Here is a 22,009-nt window from a genome sequence, read left to right on the forward strand (position 1 = left end):
GTTATTTTGGCCTTGTTTCCTCCCGGAGCTAAATACCCCAATTGTTTTGTCAAACCATTGTGCTCATTGAAATACTGCTCATTTGTTAAGAAATAAGAACTCATGTTATGCCTTTGCCCTTGATGGGGCGTAACAGCTGGCATATTTTATTATGTTGCTGAAAGTACATTACAGTGTAAAACATGTCACTTCCTGCTGCCAGCAGGTGGCTCTATAACTGTAACTGAATATTGCCACATAGATGTGTTCCGGGCAGGACAGCAAGAGTTACAGCAACTTCCTTTTTCATGGCGAAACAACAAACTTTGTCAGGGTGCCAGGGACACACCCTTCAACAAAAACTCAAGATCTTAGCAATTTACTGTAGCATTACAAAGGCCTTATGATTACACTCACCAAATTTGAAGATGGTCCATTTAAAACTGTAGGGGGAGTTCATAGTACTAGGCCTGAAAATGGCAAAAACTGCACAAAAATCAAAGAGGAAATTCAAAATGGCTGACTTTCTGTTGCGTTTAGGACTTTGCTCGAAGAGACTTTTTTGTAGGTATTTGGACATTACAGGCATGTACTGAATTTCGTACACGTATGTGAAACATAGTGGGAGGTGTGCTTCGTTGAACATTTGTAAGTGGTGCTATCGAGACATTTTGCCACTCCCAATTCTGAAACCCATATCAGATGTAAATTTTTACCAGTTCTGATGTGTGCAAAGTTTCATGAGTTTTTGAGCATGTTAAGGCCCTCAAAATTGTGATTCACTTTGGAGAACAAACAGAGTAATTCCAAGAGTGTCCTCTCACAATTGGTGCTAAGGCCCTAATAATAATAATAATAATAATAATATTAATAATAATAATAATAAACGGAGCAAGAGTTTCCAAGACTTAAACTCTAAGAATTCTGATATCAATCTTTCCTTTGAAAACCATGTTTCTAGCATTTGTTAAACCACCTTTTTCCATCTTAAAAATATATACAATCTATGCTCTCAATGTCAAATGTAGAAACGTTAATTCATGCGTTTATGACCTCAAGGTTAGATTATTGTAATGCTTTACTGGGTGGTTGCTCTGCACACTTAATAAACAAACTCCAGCTGGTCCAAAATGCAGCAGCTAGAGTTCTTACTAGAACTAGGAAGTATGACCAAATTAGCCCAGTTCTGTCAACTCTGCACTGGCTCTCTATTGAACACCGTATACATTTTAAAATCTCAGGCCATTTGATAATACCTAAAATATCAAAATTAACTACGGGCGGCAGATCCTTTTCCTATTTAGTGCCCAAACTCTGGAACAATCGACCTAGCATTGTTTGGGTGGCAGACACCCTCTGTCAGTTTAAATCTAGATTAAAGACCCATTCTCTTTAATCTAGCATAAACATAATACACATTCGCATTTCTATAATTCAAATCTGTTAAAGGATTTTTAGACTGCATTTATTAGGTCAAGCGGAACCGGGAACACTTCCCATAACATCTGATGTACTCGCTACATCGCAAGAAGAATGGCATCTACACTAATATTAGTCTCTTTCATTCTAATTTCGAGGTCACCGTAGCCATACAGATCCAGTCTGTATACAGATCAGATGGTCACCGTAGCCACCCAGATCCAGTCCAGATGGTGGATCAGTACCTAGAGACAGCCTCTGCAGCCCTGAATGTCAGCGGAGACCATGTCAACTAGATGAGCCCCAGAGACAGATCCCCTGCGAAGACCTTGACGACCATTGGCACAAGACCATGGAAACCAGACTAGTCCTCTGCACGTGTTGCAGCCTAGAATTAAACCACGCCATGCTGGTTTCATCTTGCCAGAGGAGAACTGGCCCCCGACTGAGCCTGGTTTCTCCCAAGGTTTTTTCTCCATTTCTGTCACAGATGGAGTTTTGGTTCCTTGCCATTCTTGCCTTTGGCTTGCTTAGTTGGGGATGTTTGAATGATTGCACAAACACTACTGGAAGAGAGGTGAACTGGATGATGACATCACTGAATCAATGAACTGACTTTAGCTGAAAAAAAAAAAAAGACTCTAGCTTACTGACTTTAGCTGGCCAAATTTACAAATGGCCATGCCTGCTCTTACGGGAAAAATGAGGTGGATAGAATCTTAAAAGTACTATAACACAAACAGCCTGTTTCATTCTATTGGTCAGAGAGAGAAGGTAAAAACTATTATGTAAATTTAAATTAGACACTTTTAACATCTGGAAAAAAATGTAAAAATCAGGTCTTAATAAGGACTGCCTGATTGCCCGGGGACCGCATGAAAGACACTCAGGACAGAATTATCGTTTCAAAATTTTAGCATTTGCACATGTATAAAGTCTTAACGATTTAAATACTGAAGCAATTTTGAATCATTCAAGCGCAAAAAAATGCAAAGGAGTCAATTCATTATTCACGCAATGGCTGATAAATGGTTTTTTGTGTGCACACACCAAAACTGCAGACACAGAAAGTCGCCTCTTTGGCAGTGCTCAAATGCAGAATTGAGTTATCTTTTGTGTCTTTTGCGCAAAATTACATTAAAATGTTTGTTTGGGCCAGTATCCTTGTAAACACAGTTATGTCTTAAGTGAATGTAAACAATTGGAAGAAAATCATATGCATCTCAGTGTATTTGATGTCTGAATTGAATAAAGTGACAACAGCTTTATATAGCCAAAGTCTGTTTTCATCAAACATCCAAAAAATAAATAATAAAAAAGAGGCAAAAATCACTTACTGTTCTTGTTCTATTGTATTTATATGTGTTATAGCTTGTTTTGTTTTTTTTGTTGTTTTTTTTTGGAAACCATGGGCCCCATAATGACTGTTTGGAATATGTGCATTGGCATGGATGCATGTTGAGCCGGTTTGTTTTTGTCAAAAGTGAAAAATCAGCCTTCCTGTCTGGTAACAGAGGACTGTGTTCAGAGAAAGTAAAACCGAAGATGTCTGAGTAGATTAGAGTGTGCTTCTAGGCATTTGTCATTTGCAATTTGTTTTTTGTTTTTTTTTGGTTTCTTGCATTTAAACACAGAAACTGAGAGCTTCCTGAGGTGCTAGACCAAGCGACTGTGCTTCAAAACGTCTTAAAATCTGATGAAGTCAGGTCTGGAGTGTCATGTAGACGCCTCTAAAATTTGGAATCGATGGCAAAAATATAGACACATTCTCATATTAACAATTCAAACATGACCTTTGACAAAAGTCATTGCAAACATGTTTTCTCAATTCCCTTTGGGTCTGTCATCACAATTTTACACTCAACTGTGCGATAAATTCCCAAGGCTTTCCGGAATGACCTTTTTCAAGAGAATACCAATGGATTTTAAGCACAACAATTAGACAAGACTGAACAAGCTCAGAAACACTGTCTTGTGTACAGATGTGAAAAAAAAAATGGTACTATGAATCTTTGTATCAATCTGCACTATTCATTCATGTTTATATATTATTGTGATTACTATTTAAAACATTTCAGAAGAATCCAACAATTAGTCAAACCATTTTACATCCATAATAATATATTTATGTTAAACACAAAAAAGAAAGTACAGTAGGACTTGTTTTTATCCTTGAGGATTGTATCATGAAAATTAGCATTGAATAGAGCCAGACCTGAATACTAGTTTGCAGCTTATTGTGGAGAGGAAGAAAATTTAGTTTCAGGAATTGAGTCATATAATTATGAATATCAAATTCACCCTTGAGAGCATTTTAAAATGTATATGACAATAAATGAGGCCACATCATACTATATAACAAAAGCTCCAAGTGATCAAATTAAATATTTCTCTTTTGTGATATGTATAATGTATAATAATATTACAGTTGCTGTTTTAATCATGTGTGAGCTTAAATTAGCATATGACACTAATTTAGCCAACAAATGTATAAAAATAAATAAATAATAATTTTTTAAACATGCCTGCATGCTGTAGACTATAGAATGCAGTTAGAATACCAACAAAAACACTTCCAAACTAATCTGGAGCAGAACCAGATTGCATTTATAAAATAAAAGAAAACAAACAGAGTGCGCTGTCTGCCGCCTTGGTTCTGCGTGATCTTCATTTAGAAACGCATCATTAAAATGAACTGTAACTGTAGCAAATACTCGACACAGAGACATGAGATAGATAGATATAGATATCTATAGATATATCTATAGAAAGCTTGACATGTCTACTTTTAAACTGAGAAAGTCTTATAGTAAAATATAAACAAGTCTTATAAACAAATATTCTGTGATAAAGTAATCCATATGAAAACAACGCAATGTCCAGCCTTCATGTCTCCCTTCGTTATATCTAATATGAAGTATGTGACGTTCATTTATATATTTCAACATGACACAATACCAGTCAAAACTTTTGAACAGTAAGATTTTTAATGTTTTTGTAAAGAATTCTCTTCTTCTGACCAAGCCTGCATTTATTTGATCCAAAATACAGAAAGCTGCATTTGCAAAAGCAGTGATATTGTGAAATATTTTTACTAATTTTAAATAACTGCTTTCTATTGGCATATATTTTAAAATTTAATTTATTCCTGTGATCAAAGCTAAATTTTCAGCATCATTACTCCAGTCTTATTCCAAGTGTAACAAAATACACTATATCATTCAAAAGCTGGGAGTCATTTATGCATTTGGCAGACGCTTTTATCCAAAGCGTCTTACAGTGCATTCAGGCTAACACTTTTACCTAACATGTGTTCCCTGGGAATCAAACCCACAACCTTAACGCAATGCTCTACCACTGAGCCACAGGAACACTATATATACAGTCAGTATATATACAGAAATTAATTTCAGTATATATACAGAAATTAAAACTTTTATTTAGCACACAAGTGATGATAAATACAATAATCATGTTACAAACAATGCTATTCTTTCAATTAATCAAAAAAATAATATAATAATAATAATAATTCATGTTTTTGAGTAGCAAATCAGAATATTAGAATGATCTCTGAAGGATCGTGTGACTGACTTTCATATTCAGCTTTGAAAGACAGCTTTAATTTTTCCTAATAAATTGTTTAACAGCACTCGCAAGTGAATCTCAAGTTTTTTTGTGGGATAATTAAATATGTTATAAATAAACTACAAACAAATATATACATTTATTTTGTCCGCAAATTCTTTATTGTAACTCTTCCCTCTTGGTCACACACCTGGCTGAAAGGCTCATTATGCAGCTCATTATGTGGGCCTTTGTCTTCTCAGGTGTGAATCACACTAATATTCATGGTCAATCACGCCTACTCGCATATGCCCTTTCAAAACAAAAAGTGTCTTAGAAAATTTAAATCAATCTATTGTTTTCTGTGAGTGAGTAAACAAGATGATTTTCACATAATTTTGAAGCAAAAATTCTAGGCTACAAGGTCCATGTTTGACAGTCTTGTGAACAAATGTTCTGTATGTGTTTTATGACCTTATTTCAGTGACTTCAAAATTGTAGTTTTTCACTAACCATGCATAAACGTTGTTTTCTCAAAAACACAATGTACATACATGCTATTTCCATATTATTGTATCCCAGTTTGTAAGGATTACAGTGTTATTAGACTTTAGCCATTTATATGTTTATAAGCAACTGAAAAAAGGAGGATGTCAAAACTTCTCCAGGCCCCCAAAACCCCTTAGACCCCAGAGGGTTAAACGGTCTGTGAATACATCTACTGTAAATGCCACTTAAGATGCAGCTTCTATGCCACCTCTGTAGTGCAAAATGGATTTTGCTAATACTGATTTATTTTCATTGGTAACAGCTCCATAGTGTATCATTACTCTAATTTAATTTATTGATTAAATGTATGCATTTTAACATAAAAGATTACATAAATTTAATAAAGTTAGAGAAAATGCCTTTGTACAGTATAGGTAAAAATGCACCTGGAAATTAATTTAGGAGAGAACTGTCCCTTAATGTGTTAATTTCTATCACTGCTGTGAACTGGCCTAAATCAGCCAAGGGACCAGCACAAAAACACACTCAGCAAAATAGTCTAATCATTTTTATTAACAAAATCCCAAAAAATATCGAGATTTTTTTTTTTTGTAAATACTGCACAAACATTCCTAGTGGAGGGATCAATTCTTGCACAACAATGTGACTTTCATTAAATAAACACATCACGACACTGCATTAGCTATTGGCAAGTTATTAACTATAGTACAACAGTAGCCTAAAAGTTTTTGCTGCCTATCTAGCCTAAATGACAATCCTGAAAACTAAAGTAGTTTCAAATATTGTGCAAGTTCTTAATATTTTCATAAAAGACCAACAAGACAACAATTTTTTCTTTAAAGCAGTGAGCACTATGAATACTACATAAAGCACAATGGGTTAAATTTTGATGAATCGGTGAAACAGTAAACAAATGACTGGCTCTCCATGATAATAATGGTCAGTCATGATATTTTGTTTTATGAGGTTGTTTAGACATATTTGGGATATGAATGCACATCATGTACTTTAGCACAATTGAGGCACATTATCAAAATAAAAACTGTGAGAGAAAGCAGAGTTATTTAGGCACAGACTTGTTCATAAGGAACATTTTGACATAACACTGCTGACAAAGTGAAGAAAAATTGAATGGACTGATCTTCAGCCTACCTAGGAGCAATGTGGCAAGATATGACATGTTCACAATGTAAAATGATGAAGAGGGGTATTATTGAATGAGCACATTCAATGGGATGGAACACCCCAGGCCTGAAAGGTTTAAAATAATCAGAGATGCCTAAAGCGGTCCTTTATGTCTTGCGCTCTTTTAAGCATCCATTTGAGCATTTTCAATGTTTATATTGTTTGGACCTCCATTTGAGGTTTCCTTCTTCAGACGCCTAAGGCGAAGCCAGTGTGATTCTCATTACACTTAAGAGGCACCACTGTTACATGGGAAATGGGATTTTTCACAGAAGTGTAATGGTATCGGTCTTCGTAATAATTATGATAATAAAAATAAAAAAAACTTGTTGGAATAGCTTGAGACAGTTATTATAACAAAGGAAACAGGAAGTAAGTGAGCATGACATGAGAATGGCATTGAGATGTATGATGGGCACAGTGCGCGCACACACACACACACACACACACACACACACACACACACACACACACACGTTTCACTTCCTGCCCAAGTGAAGTTGGTTAATATTCTTAGGACTGTTTCCTTCTGAACCAGTTTCACCAATTAACTCTGGTTATGTCAGGTATTATGCTAATACAACAGAATAATTGGAAACAGAGGAAGCTTTTCTTCAACATCCAAGAATCAATGTTTTCCCCGAGTTATACTACTGGGCGGCTCACAGCTGATTCCCATCTTAACCACATCTCATCCGCAGAATCTGGTGACATTAGGTTAAATAAGGCCTCAAATAGAATTTAAACTAATAAGGACTTTTAATCCCCCCACCCCCAACCCCTCTCCTCAATTCTGCATCTGTGTACATTTAATGTATACAATTTTAGTGGCATAAATAAAATAAAACCCCACTAATACTGCAGCTTTGCTTACACATGGACTTAGGGTGTGAACAATCTCCTAACACTATAGGTGTCAAATTAAAAATGTTACTCATCCCACACCGTCTGTTACAAAAATAAATTACAACTCAAACCATAGCTTTTTGAGAGAAGATGAGCTAATCAGACAGAAGAAAAATTAAATAAAAAAAATAAAAAATATTCCAGGATATTTATATAGGTGCACCTTGTTGTAAAACCACACACAACATCCTTGAATCATCACACACTTTTGCACAGCCGTTTAAACATTTAAATTTACAGAACATTTACAGTAAATGTGAACATCTAGTTGCTGTACCTATTTGAGCATTTTTACTTATTTTATTTAAGATGAGAAGCTTTTGGTTTGAGAACAGAGGGACACACTCAAGATCACATCAGCAATGGTCAAGAAGTTAAGAGTGGTTTTGTAACACCTCAGGTTTCTTCCACAACAATCCTGCAACGACATTGTTCTACCAGTGACATTACTACATCTAAGCTGTCAAAAACACAAATCTACAGTGCCAGAATATCAATATCAATCATAACAGATTTTGTTTGTTTTTTCCATGTTGGACCTATCTGAATTGTAAATTTTCTTTAAAATTGAACTGCGTTAGGAGGTGCAGGAGTGGGGAGAGTATGCAGATGCAAATTGCAACAGTAGATTTGGTAAGAATATCTATGTGATTTCTAAAGGAAACTGATTCAGCAAAAGTTAGTCACACGGCAAACATACAAATAAAAATCTATTATGTCTAAACATTTTAATTCACAATGTATCTCCAAAATATATCTAGTTTTCATTTACCGGTGTAAAATCAAAGACGATAACTGCAGAATTTGCAGGTTTTTTTTCTTAAGAAGAGTTAAGTGTCTAACATATTTTTTTTTTTTTTAAATTACAGTTAACTTCCTCTTTCTGGCCCAGCCACAGTTTCCTCTCCTCAACAACAGCCACACATTTACCTCGTGTACTTTGTTGCTGACGAAGGCATGAAACTCTGTGGCCAACCTACATTCTCAACATCCCGGTTTACATTTATAATAACTTCATAATTTTGGGCAATACTGCAAATGTATGCATGACATTTAAAGTGATTGCAAAACAGCTGGACTAATGTACTACCCTCAGAAGGAGCAAGATAGACAAAAGAAAATGGGAATGTTTTTTTGTGTAGGAACCTTTGTGCATGCTATTCTCTGCATGCGAGACAACACTGATTGCAAAAAACACCCCATCCCAACACAAATATCAAGGTCAAGTCAAGTCAAGTCATCTTTATTTATATAGCGCTTTAAACAAAAAAGATTGCATCAAAGCAACTGAACAACATCAATTAGGAAAGCAGTGTGTCAATAATGCAAAATGACAGTTAAAGGCAGTTCATCATTGAATTCAGTGATGTCATCATGCAGCTCAGTTCAGTTTAAATAGTATCTGTGCAATAATTTGCAATCAAGTCAACGATATCGCTGTAAATGAAGGTCCTTGCAAATGATGCCACAACTTTCATTTACACAAGTAAATTATCATTGTAACAATGAAACAACCATTTGTGGTGCCAAATACTAAGACCAAGATGGTTCACTTGTAATAATATGAATGGAAGAAATTGAAAAGTGCAATATGGCCAAATAAGTCTAAATAAAAGAGCCAATCACCAATTGGTAAAGTCATTATGTCCCTGTAGCTGCCGTTAAAAGCTCCGGTTTTCATAGGGTACCTACAGAGTTTACTGTATGTTAGTGGTTGTAAGTGTATTAATGCATTGTACTTTGGTAAATGTATTGATTCTTAAGGAATTGTTTTTTTGAGTATTGGTAAATGTGGTGTAATTTAATTTGGTTCAAGTAAGAGTAATGAAGTATTTTGTTGAAAAACTACTCAATTTACTTTGTTAAAAGTTTTTTTAGTTTTATTTTTCTATTTTTACCCAAAATGAGATTATGTGTGCATTATGGAGCAGGGTTAACCCTAACCCTAACACTCATGTACTTTAATGTCTGTTTCACAAGTGAGACCCAGGAAATCCCTTATATGGACAAATGCATCAGATATCACTACAGCTGAATAACATGCAGCTAGAGATGCTTTGACCGATGAAACGTGGAAGACAATAAACTAACTGACGTAGCTTGTATCACAGTAAACATTATTATAAAGAATATTTTCTGTCTCACTGTGAAAAGAAGCAACATGGAACCACAGAAGCTAACTGTTTCAAACACGACTGATGTTATATAGTGATTTTGGAGCAAAACGTGATATTGGTCTCATAAATTGTCATGTCTGACGCTATGTTAAGCAAACACACTATTCCTGTTGCCAGGCGCAACTGTTTTATAACTAATTTTGAAAAGTACATTCATGTATAACATTCTGTTGTTGTTTTTAAGAAGGGCAAAAGCAAAGAAGGGTAAGTAAGGGTTTAAAAGATAAGAAAGGGTTTAAAACAGTGTGAATAGAAAGGTGCCAGTAAAAAAATAATGTGGGGTATGGGTAAAACAAGGATGTGTGTGCAGCAGAGAAAACACATAAATGGGGGACAGAAATGAAGAAAAAAACAAACAAACTTTTGACTTGTCTAATTGACAGGCTTTATTTTTTCTTATGTATTTTAATTGGATAAGAAATCAAATACACTTCTGGATAATAACCGATAATTTGTATTCTAATACTTTTTCTGTATTTTCCTAATGACAATTTTAGAATTGGTTTATACAGACACAGACTAGTGGCAGACTAGTTTCTATGCTGTTTTAAATGTTATGTCAATTGGTACTGGATTATTCATATATTATATTTATTACCTCAAAATGACCTGAAATGACTTTTTTTTTTTTTAGCTACAGCAATAGCAGGATGCCTTTGGCCATATAAGGGATTTCCTGCACGTCATAAATTATTACTTCTAATAGACTGTTTTGGACTTTCTGCACGAGAGCACCCACCGGCTTCAAGTATGAATAAAACATTTACTGCATGAGTGTGTTTAGTGTGTAATGTCCATAACCTTCTCGTTTTGGTTATGAATCTTGTTTCTTCGCCCATGTGCTCACACATCCAAAGCACGCACATAGGAAAAAGTGATTTCAAATGCATCTGATTGACATAAATCATGGTTCATCTATCAGCCAGATACACATAAAATGCATGGGCTCTTATTTCAATGTTGTTGTTAATGTTGAGGTTATTTTAGCTTCGTACAGTTAGTTCAACTGCACTGTTAAAGAGGGCGATTTGTACCATTCAACTGAACTATGTGCATGTATTTTAGACACTTAAATTGTTCTTGCTCCATCCATGCAATAACTGCGTCCTTCTATCAACTGAGTTTCTATTTACTTATACTGCAGTGTAATTTCGACAGTCTGACCCATTTCAGGAGCTGATTTAAAATCAGAGCATAGCTCGCATTCACTAAAATACTGAAATGCTAATGATGCTGATTCAAAATGACCGTCAAACATCGGATCGCTCTTCTCCATCGGAACCTACTTTGTCAGTTTTTTTTTTGTAATTTGTACTTTTAGTGAAAAATAAATGTAGCGAAGTTATAAACTTTAGCTATATTCTACTCAAGTAAAAGTAAAAATACCATAATTTAATTATACTCAAGAACGTAGATTTTTTTTTGAAAATGTACTCAAGTACTGTAACAAAAGTATCTTTAATTAGTTACTTTCCACCTCTACTGTACCTCCATACAGATCAAACCCGTATAATCTAAATCATCTCACCTCAGTTAATCAGGCTGGGACACACATTCAACTGCAAAACCGCTGTTCATTCAAAATGATGAGGGAGATATGCACTCTTAAAACCATCTACAGTAAGCAATCGCTTTACATAAATGTGCAGTATTAATTTATTGCGAACTGCTGTTAACCACCAAGCCTGTGAAATGTGCAACAGCTCCATGTTTTGACTTTGAATGCTCAGCGCTCACATTTATATTCCTGTTTTTCCATCCCCAAATGAAAGACCTCTTAAAATAATAATAATTTAATAATAACTAATGTGTTGTGGGAGGTTGCAAGGCTATTTACTATCTGCATGCTAAGGTGTTTACAATAAGGATGCACAATAAATCGCATGCGACTGTCATGCGCATCTTGTCAGTAAAGCTGGTTCTGTGAGCACATGCTTTCAGATGGAATGGCATTTAATACACAGAGCCGTAGATGACTGACAAGCTAAGCAATATCGCGTTCATAATCGAAGGCGATTCATCTGCGATTATTAATGTGATATTGCAAAGATTGTCAGTGATCTACGGCTCTGTGTTCCTAGTGAACCTAGTTCACAGTGTTTTTGATTTTTTAGCAGGTTGCTAAAGTATTCTGGGTGGTTGCCCACTGGTTTCCCCAAGTCAAAATTTCTAACCCTTAGGTATGTAGATATGGGCTTGATGTTTACTGTATATATTTTTTTGCTCAATGTATTGTTCGCTAATTTCCCTTGCATGTCACCATATTGCTCTACATAACATACATTCAGTTTTACAAGACACCATTAAACTGTTTTTTTTTTTTACATTATCAACTTCCTTTAGTTCGTAATATTGCTTTTTGTGCATGAAAAAATTCTGCAAACTTACAAAAAACAAAGTCGACACCAAAGAGAGTTATTCTCAGTATAAAAGTGAATTTGAGCAAATTATTATTGCAGGGTACAAGATAGTAATAGTAGTAGTAGCCCAATTTTAGAGTAATAATACATGGCTCAAAACTTAAGCACCTTCAAAAAACAGTTCTGAAGCACGCTTTTTTTATTTTTTTATTTTTTTTTTTTTTCCTTACTTAAGCACCTTCAAAAAACAGTTCTGAAGCACCCACAGACTGCAAATTAATTCTCTGCCAGCAGGAGGCACTGTTGGAGCGGAGATATAGCGGTTTCTCCTGTAACACTATAATCAAATAAGCACTGCTTACAAATGCTACTTTATCAGGCATTACAGGAAAGATGAAATGAAAATGACATTGAAGCTTTTCTGAAGACAGTCGGTTCTTTTCAAAGATACATTCATATAAAAACACCCACGCTGCATTTTAATTCTAAAACATGAAGCGCTCATTTTATTCAACAAAGTATAAGCCTTTTGGAAAATCTATTTGTGGCGGTTTTGATATAGTGACAAGCCGTCACAAATAACTGTATAGGAAACACTGGACACTGCTATAAGTCAAATGGCCATAAAGTGATAAAAACAAACAATTTCACACATATTACACAGCCTGCTGCTCCTAACTGCTTAAAGGTGCAATGTGTAATATTTACAATGATCTATTTACAGAAATGCAATATAAAACACATAACTATGTTTTCAGAGGTGTATAAAGACCTTACTTAATAAACCGTCATGTTTTTATTACCTTAGACTGAGCGGTTTCTATCTACATCAACCACGTCTCCCCTTATATGGAAGTCGCCACCATGTTTCTACAGTAGCCCTAAACTGACAAACTGCTCTACAGAGTGTGTTTCGTCACTTTGTTGTTCTTGCGAATAAAACACTGACACAATGAATAACAAGTATATTAACATTCGCAATAACATCGATTTATTGAATAATTAAGTAAATGTAATTCCTTAATTTACCTTTGTAAAGAAATCTCATTGCTCTCTGCTGTCTTTACCGATGACATCTTTATCTGTGTTGGCCACTGTAGCTTCTCTAAAAAGAAGGGGTGAGCAGGGGACTGAGCCGTTGCAATTCGCAACCTCACCACTAAATGCCGCTAGAATTTACCATAGACAGTAAAAGAAATGACCCCATTGGATTCAACAGAGACAAGTGAAGTCAATTAGAAGCACGCACTTCCTGGGGGTCGAGCGTACTCCTCCTGTCCATACGGTAATTTCTCTACTGTGCGACAGAGTCACAGGTTATGATGCAATCGTTAGCCTATTTTTACAAAAACTGCTTCTACGGGGCCATAACGTAAGATACAAGGTAATGGAGCCTTTTATACATTTTCGTGTTTCTTAAGAAATAATTAATGGACAAATGGAATCTTTAAACATCTCAGATGTAAAGTTATATGCTGTCAAAGTGACGCCAAAATGAATGGGAGTCAATGGAATGCTAACAGCAGGTGGGGGTCTGCTAGCCAATGGCGGCGCCCGGGGATGCTTCAATAAAATATGAAACCCTGCCCCCCTGGAATTTACACACTGCACCTTTAGCAGTGCGATGGCCAAGTTAACGTACACATTATAGTCTGCCAAGAAGTTTAGTCTGAATTGAGTCTGAAAGTGTTTCAACTTTCACATGCAAATGACTTGTTTCACTTATGAATATGATAACTTTCCAGCATCAATTCTAGTTGGGGCTGTCGAAACGGGCTGTTTTTCCCTGCAATTAGATGAAACTGTGTGTGAACAACCCGCTGCTGCAAAGTGTGAGCTGCTCCGTCTCTCACGCAGCATCAGAGGGAGTTCCTTGACAACACTTAGCTGCCCGCAGGGGTGCCTGCCTATAAATTTGCAGTACAATTGGCCGATGCCGATTAATTAAAAAAATGCCAAAAATCGGCCAATTAATTTGCAACGTCATGTGAGGGAGCGAAATAGAGATAATCAAAAACAAACAGATATTTTTTTTGTTGTTTGTTGCTGTAAAGACACACCCCTCTTCTGGAATGGGGGACAGGGATCTAGGATTGTGCCGATAGATGATAGTATTGTGTATCGATGATAGTCAGAGATATCACCTGTGGCTGATGCTTTTGATGATAGCAAGATGATCATTATAACTATTATGGTTCATAACTCATAGCAGTGAATGACGAGATATATCGATCACAAATACAGTATGGAGTGCCAAAAGGCTCAGTACTAGTACCTATGCTTTTCACACTTAACACGTTACCCTTGGGAGATATCATCAAGAAACATGGTGTTAGCTTTCACTGTTATGCTGATGATACTCTGACTCTGTTATTGTCTTCTTGCGTCATTGACAAACTATTTTCCTGTTTGACATTGTAAAGCTGCATTGACACAACCAGTATTGTATAAAGCGCAATACAAATAAAGGTGACTTGACTTGAGTATTTTTATTATCAGGCTAGTATTGTTATCTAATTACTATTTGGGCTTATTTGTTCCATCATATTTCTTTTTCCACGTTTTTACAGTGCTGCACATTATAACTAATCACACATGAATAAGTTAAGTTTATGAATGCAGTGGCCAATCAAATTTGTTCAGGTGAGTCATCAATGAAACCAGAGATTTGTTGTTCAGTGAGTGCTCACTGACTGATTTATGCTCTCTCGCGAATTCTCTCATCGTAAACAACAAAGTGCAGATGTACGTGCAATGTATGTATAAGAGATTTATTCATCATTTGTAGTTAGCTTCATTGATTATAATGGGTGTGTTTTTTAAAGTGCATAAACTTGTGCTAGACTGAAGTCAGGATGATGTTCTTTGGTAATGTAAATATTCTTTGTTCGTTTTCTGTAGCTGCTGTTTGAACAACTGAGGAAATGTAAGCATTATAATTAGTAACTTAAATAATTTATTTTAAATTACATTAAAAATCAAATTCAGTCATATTAAAAATATTTTATGACGTGACATCCAAATGCTACTTTATTAAAAAGATATAATGTGTAGTTAATAGATCACACTAACATTAGGCTGCTTTTAGCCTTACCCTGGAGTTGGTTCACTCTCTGGCTATGAATCTAAGTAAGTAATGAAATAAATTAGCATGATAATATTTCATATTGGTGATCTTACAGGCAGAGAAAAGGAAGATATGACTATGGAGTATATTGCCCAACACTATAAGAATCAGCAAATCATTTGCATTTAAAGACTATGTTACTCTTATCTGTATGAGCAAAAATGATGGCTTATTTTTACTTATTTCTACTGTTATCGGGAAAAAGTAATCATGTCGCTGCCTCCATGTCCTACAATAAGCTCGCTAATAGCTTCCACACTCCGCACATACACTTCGATATGTGTGCACATTTATCTATGTTAACGTTAGTGTGAGTGGCCATGTAAAATTGCTATTAGTTACATGTTTCAGTTTCTAATGATAAACCTTATTTGAGGTCGATGAATGATTCAGTCAAATTCATACCCAATAACACTGTAATAACACTCAAGGACCAGCTGTTAACGATTTGTCTGTCACAGACAAAGACATTTTTTTTCCCTGCGATTAACCGACAAATAAAATTTTGGTCGACTAAACCTCTTCTTGTCGACTAACATTCAGTCGACTGTTAGATGGGGAGGCCAAGTTCCACCCAAACAGGGGTATTTTCAGCATAGTGTAATAAAGGATATGTTGGGTATTTTGAGCTGAAAATTCACAGACACATTCTAGGGACACCTGAGACTTATATTACATCTTGTAAAAAATAGCATAAGAAGAACCCTTTAAAATTACCAAATTTAAGAATTAAAGAATATATATTAATATAAGAAAATATAGATTCTATATGAATGAACATTATTTCTACATTTGTTCATATGACATAAGTGTGAGTTACATATCAGTACATATATAACATGTGTGATATAAGCACGACGTGTACCTATAGTCTGACGTAACTCCTCGCACAGGCTTATGTGAGGGAACTGAAGCATCTGTTTCCATTTCTTACTCTTGCCTTTTCTGTTCCCTCCCCCTCCTGCAAAGGAATCAAGCAAAGATCAAATTAGAGGCAGGAACTGCATACAGGCTCTTAACACAGGTGGGCTTTCGAAGACATGGGATATGAATAAGTTTAAATCATTTTATAATGTGAATAATATACAGGTGATTCTTTAATTAAGGCACATTTGAAAGCTTGAAAAATAAGACTTCTTTAAACCATTTCATCAATTTTAAAACATATATATTTATTACATTATTACATTTATCAAGTGGATTCTGGTATAATGTGTGATAGTTTGGATGGATGTTTGATATTGTGTGATGATAATGACATTTCTCTGTTTTAAGAGAAGCCTCATACTGGCTAACAAACCAGTTAGATTGAACTGGAAATAAAAAGAAACTGACTGCTTCTGAAATTAAAATTCTTAAATACAAGCTATTCTGGTAATGACACTCCATAAACCTACTCATTCATCATGATTTAAAAATCCATAAATAATTTTTTAACTGTCATTGTGCCATGCTAGTAGAGATGTGCCAGCATAACCAAATGAAAATATTTTGGAAAAATATTTGATTTACATGATGATAATGACAGAAGTATAGGAGATAGTGAATCTTTATACTTATTACCTTTCATGTTTGGGTCAGTTAAATTTTTATTTAAATGGTTTTAAAAGATGTCTTCTAATGCTGACCAAGCCTGCATTTGATCAAAAATACAGTCCACTGCGTTCTCAAAACTCAGGCAATTTGATAATACCTAGAATATCAAAATCAACTGCAGGCGACAGATCATTTTCCTATTTAGCGCCTAAACTCTGGAATAACCTACCTAACATTGTTCGGGAGGCAGACACACTCTTGCAGTTTAAATCTAGATTAAAGACCCATCTCTTTAACCTGGTTTACACATAACACACTAATATGCTTCTAATATCCAAATCCATTAAAAGGATTTTTAGGCTGCATTAATTAGGTAAACCGGAACCGGGAACACTTCCCATAACACCTGATGTACTTGCTACATCATTAGAAGAATGGCATCTACGCTAATATTAGTCTGTTTCTCTCTTATTCCGAGGTCACCGTAGCCACCAGATCCAGTCTGTATCCAAGTCAGAGGATCACTGCAGTCACCTGGATCCAGTATGTATCCAGACCAGATGGTGGATCAGCACAAAGAACGGACCTCTACAGCCCTGAAAGACAGCGGAGACCAGGACAACTAGAGCCCCAGACACAGATCCCCAGACGACCACCGGGACAAGACCACAGGAAACAGATGATTCTTCTGCACAATCTGACTTTGCTGCAGCCTGGAATTGAACTGCTGGTTTCGTCTGGTCAGAGGAGAACTGCCCCCCCCGACTGAGCCTGGTTTCTCCCAAGGTTTTTTCTCCATTCTTTCACCGATGGAGTTTTGGTTCCTTGCCGCTGTCGCCTCTGGCTTGCTTAGTTGGGGACACTTCATTTACAGCGATATCGTTGACTTAATTGCAAATTATTGCACAGATACTATTTAAACTGAACTGAGATGATGACATCACTGAATTCAATGATCAACTGCCACTGTCATTTTGCATTATTGACACACTGTTTTCCTAATTAATGTTGTTCAGTTGCTTTGACGCAATCTTTTTTGTTTAAAGCGCTATATAAATAAAGGTGACTTGACTTGACTTGATGATTTTAAGTTGCTTTGAGGAAATGTTTATAGAAATCTTTTGTTAAGATTTCATTTAAAATGTTAACCCTGAAACAACATACAGAACTCCAAAAAATTGCTACAAGTGTGATTGCATCATATAATAACTGCTGTTAATAGTGTTCATCATCTGGTTGACTACATCTTGTATTAATTTTTCCGAAAATTTCTGCCATATGCACATAAACTGACAGTCACCACTGATAAGCTATTACTAAATACTGTAGAAACTTAATTTTCTGTAAAGTTGCTTTGCAATGATTTGTATCGTAAAAAGCGATAAATAAATAAACATGAATTGAAATTGAATTTTGTAACAAAAATGTTTTACTGTCACTTTTGATCAATTTAATGCATGCTTGCTGAATGAAAGTATAATTTCCTTTCAAAAACATCTAATGTAATGTAGAGATTTTATATTTCAATATAATGATGTACAGTCAAATATATATAAATTATTATATATATATATTATATATATATATATATATATATATATATATATATATATATATATATATATATATATATATATACACACACATGATAAAATACATACAGCTCCTTTAACCACACTAATGTAACTTTTACTTTAAGCCATTTGAATCGCAATGCATTACATCACAATTACATTACATATTACAGTTTGCATGCCATCATGAGGGCTCTTTAAGAGACTGATGGAGTAAATAAATAACATTTTATGCAAAATGTTCATTATATTTAAATGCAGCCAAAAGTGTTTGTGTTGATGACAAACTCTGTCAAGAATAAAAGACACACTTGCATATGTTGGAAGTGCTAAAGGGCAACAAACACATAGCTATCAGTGATAAAATGCTTAAATAATTTTTAATTTCATATTGACATCTTCCAGTCTAACATGAGTTGGTGTAAGATCCTTGTTGTTTATCTATGTCCAAGTCATATCTACTACTTTCCTGGATTGAATTCAGTAAAAGAATTAGCCAATGCCATGAGAATGTCCTGCTGGCTCACGACAGTCCAAGCTAATGTCATCAGGACAGCTCGGGCTCCCTGATTAGAATGACTGGCCCAGGTGCTGCTGGTTTTGTCTGAGCCTGGTTTCTCCCAAGGTTTTTTTCTCCATTCTGTCACCAATGGAGTTTTGATTCCTTGCCGCTGTCGCCTCTGGCTTGCTTAGTTGGGGACACTTAATATCCAGCGATATCGTCGACTTGATTGCACAAATACTGTTTAAACTGAACTGAGCTGGATGATGACATCACTGAATGCATTGATGAACTGCCTCTAACTGAAAATTGAGGGTTTACTATTGTCATTTTGAATTATAGACACACTATTTTCCTGTTTAATACTGTAAAACTGCTTTGCCATAATCTGTATTGTTAAAAGCACTATATAAATAAAAGTGACTTGACTTGACTTTAATTACAAATGTACAGGAGAAGCTTGTAATTGACTCTGATAAGAGTTCAAAACACAACTGTATGTTACAACAAAGACTTTCCCATATGAGAGACACTAGATGAGCCCAGCTGTGAAACCTCATTATCTTACATAATCAAAATCTGTTCTGCAAGCCCGGGCACTGTACCTCAACTTCCCAACTTGGGAAGTTGCCAAGATGTAAATGGCTTGAGAAATGTATTGTCTATGCAGCATCAGTGCAGAGGTGAACGGGTTTCATTCACTGTGTGCAAAACTTGCTTCCAGCACTACCAAAAAGGCCCCATTTTCATCAAATTATTCACAATATAAATCAACAGGAAAATAAAGAACAGAACAGATCATATAAAACACTCATCTTCCTTGTTGTGCTTCAGAGACAAAAATGGAACAAGACTTATAAATCCCTGACAGGATTGTGATATGAAACACTCCCATTGTAAAAAAAAAAAAAAAAAAAAAAAAAAAAAAAAAAAGGAAAACAAAAATGCACATGACTACAACCTGTCATGTTGTTCGAAGAAAGGATGTGAAGAGAATAAAATGGAATAAACAAGCAGTTAAAATCCGTGACATTTATTGTGCGGTCAGATTAGCGAAAAGTTTGTGGACAAAAAAAAAGGTCCATTGTCAGTTGTCAATGGTGTAGCAATATATAAGGCATAGCTAACACTAATGTCACTTTCAAACCAAGCAGCTGTTGGTCAGTTTGGCGGATTCACTTGAGAAACTTTAACTAGAGCAAAACTAGATGAGCCCAGCATTGTGAGGAACTTTTTGCCTTCAAGCAAAATCTCCCTATCATGCAGATTACTATTAGAATGACTGGATTTCATTCACAAAAATTCACAGAGCAATGGTAAATGTGACCGCACCTTTATGCACTTTAAATGGAAGTTTACTGCACAAAAGTACAATGAATAAAGTACATTTCTGTCAGTTACTTTTTCTGTTAGTTTTTACAGAATGAGGTAGAATTCATAATTATTTTACAGTAATCAATAGCATGTTTAAAAAATCCCTTAGGTCCTTCACAGCTTAATAAGATGCTGACATGTTTCCAAAAATAAAATAAAATTTCATGAAGAAAAACATACAACTCTTCCTACTTGGTATGCTGATGTTAAATGTCATCAGAGAACATGTTAAGCAATCGTATGGCAGTGACTAAACTGAAACTAGCTTACAAAATTTTAAAGTCTTGAGAATTGTAAACAACTGTTATATGTAATACATTGCCTGTCATATTTAGTATACAGTTAACGACTGCTGTTTTGTAATTTGTAATCAATGTACACTTACAAAACTTAACATATACATGCCTCTTACACTGTTTGAAGGAGATTGTAGGCTATGTATTATTTTACTTATTAATATTAATTGTAGTCACTACGATCTTGTATGGACGTTAGGGTTGCCATGGTAAATTTTGTCATACAACTTTACGGTATACTACAACAAATGTAGTAGCCCAAGTGTGCCGCCCAAGAATGGTCGAACACGGACGCAAGAAAATACAGCAGGATTCCCTCATGTTTGAGAAATACACCTGCCGAAAAAAAACAACAACTGAACCTCCCTACTAGACAGAATTTTTGACTATAAATGTCTACCCATCTAGGTAGCCGTTAACAATAAAAAATAAATAAATAAATAAAAAACACTTTCAAAAATCAGAGGGTCGGTTAATTCAAAGGTTTGGTTAATTCAGGCACTTATCTACGACTGTTGTCAATATATAACACTACTGACAACGTGTTTGTCGCTCCTCCTTTATATACAGACTTATACCGTTCACAAAAACGTCGTAAAATCCAAACAAGGTTTTGACAAAAAACCTTAATTTTTTTTTTTTAAATTTTGTTTTTGTTTATTTATTTATTTATTTATTTTTTTTTGATTGACATGTCCATCTTTTTTGCTCAAGGTTAGGAACACAACAAAGCAAGCTGCGAGCAACACACCATAATCAACGTTGAATTCTCAGGTTTGAGCAAGTGATTCGTAAATAATTAAGCATCATAAACCATGCATTTATTGCATTGCTCTTATCATTTTTGGCCTAACTTCCTTTGGGGGAATCCCCAATTGTTTTGAGATAGATAGCACGGCGTTTGAGAATCACAGCTGTAAAAGTGACAATGATCAGATGGGCTGTCATGTCTTACCTTCTCTCGCCTTCAGCAGAACAGTGTTGGCCACGATATTCTCGAGCTCCATGTTTCCTGGGTTGCAGGCAGGCACCGCAGGCCCAACCTCGTCGCCGGGTTGGCAGTGTATGTGATGTGTGTGTGCGTGTGTGCGTGCGTGCGTGCGTGCGTGGTCCCCCCGGCGGAATATTATTAACCCTGAATTACTCTCCCCTCTGCCGTTTCGCTCCTCTGATTCCCCGCCCAGAAGCTTCGGACTTACGTAGATCATAGAGCCTACTATGGCAAAGCCTGAGCTCATCAATATTAATGAAACATGCTGACGTTGCTTGGTAACCAACCTCGAGCGTCCCGTTTGAACGGTCCTATGGCCCAAACTTAGCTCATGAATATTTATAAAAATTATACTGACATTAGATTGTGCTTCGTATTAATACCGCTGTATAATTCTTATTTGATTTGTACTCTTATTTTTATAGCTAGTGACCTATCCTTTAATCTAACGTCTAACATTGGTTATTATAGTAATAACAAATAAGAGAAAATGTCATTTTTACATT

The 22,009-nt window shown here is 35.5% G+C and overlaps 1 protein-coding gene across 1 annotated transcript in view; it reads right to left on the minus strand.

Annotated features, from left to right (window-relative positions):
* Nucleotides 1-21,757, minus strand: part of LOC109045671 (G protein-coupled receptor kinase 6-like) — a 62,065-nt gene extending 40,308 nt beyond the window's left edge. Inside the window, 2 exon segments of the mRNA XM_042711191.1 lie at nt 16,096-16,191; nt 21,468-21,757. Coding sequence (XP_042567125.1) covers nt 16,096-16,191; nt 21,468-21,750 — 379 coding nt within the window. The 5' untranslated portion in view covers nt 21,751-21,757.
* Nucleotides 21,758-22,009: the final 252 nt, after the last annotated feature.

Source organism: Cyprinus carpio, chromosome A21 (assembly GCF_018340385.1).
Source record: "Cyprinus carpio isolate SPL01 chromosome A21, ASM1834038v1, whole genome shotgun sequence".
In the NCBI taxonomy this organism is placed as follows: domain Eukaryota; kingdom Metazoa; phylum Chordata; class Actinopteri; order Cypriniformes; family Cyprinidae; genus Cyprinus; species Cyprinus carpio.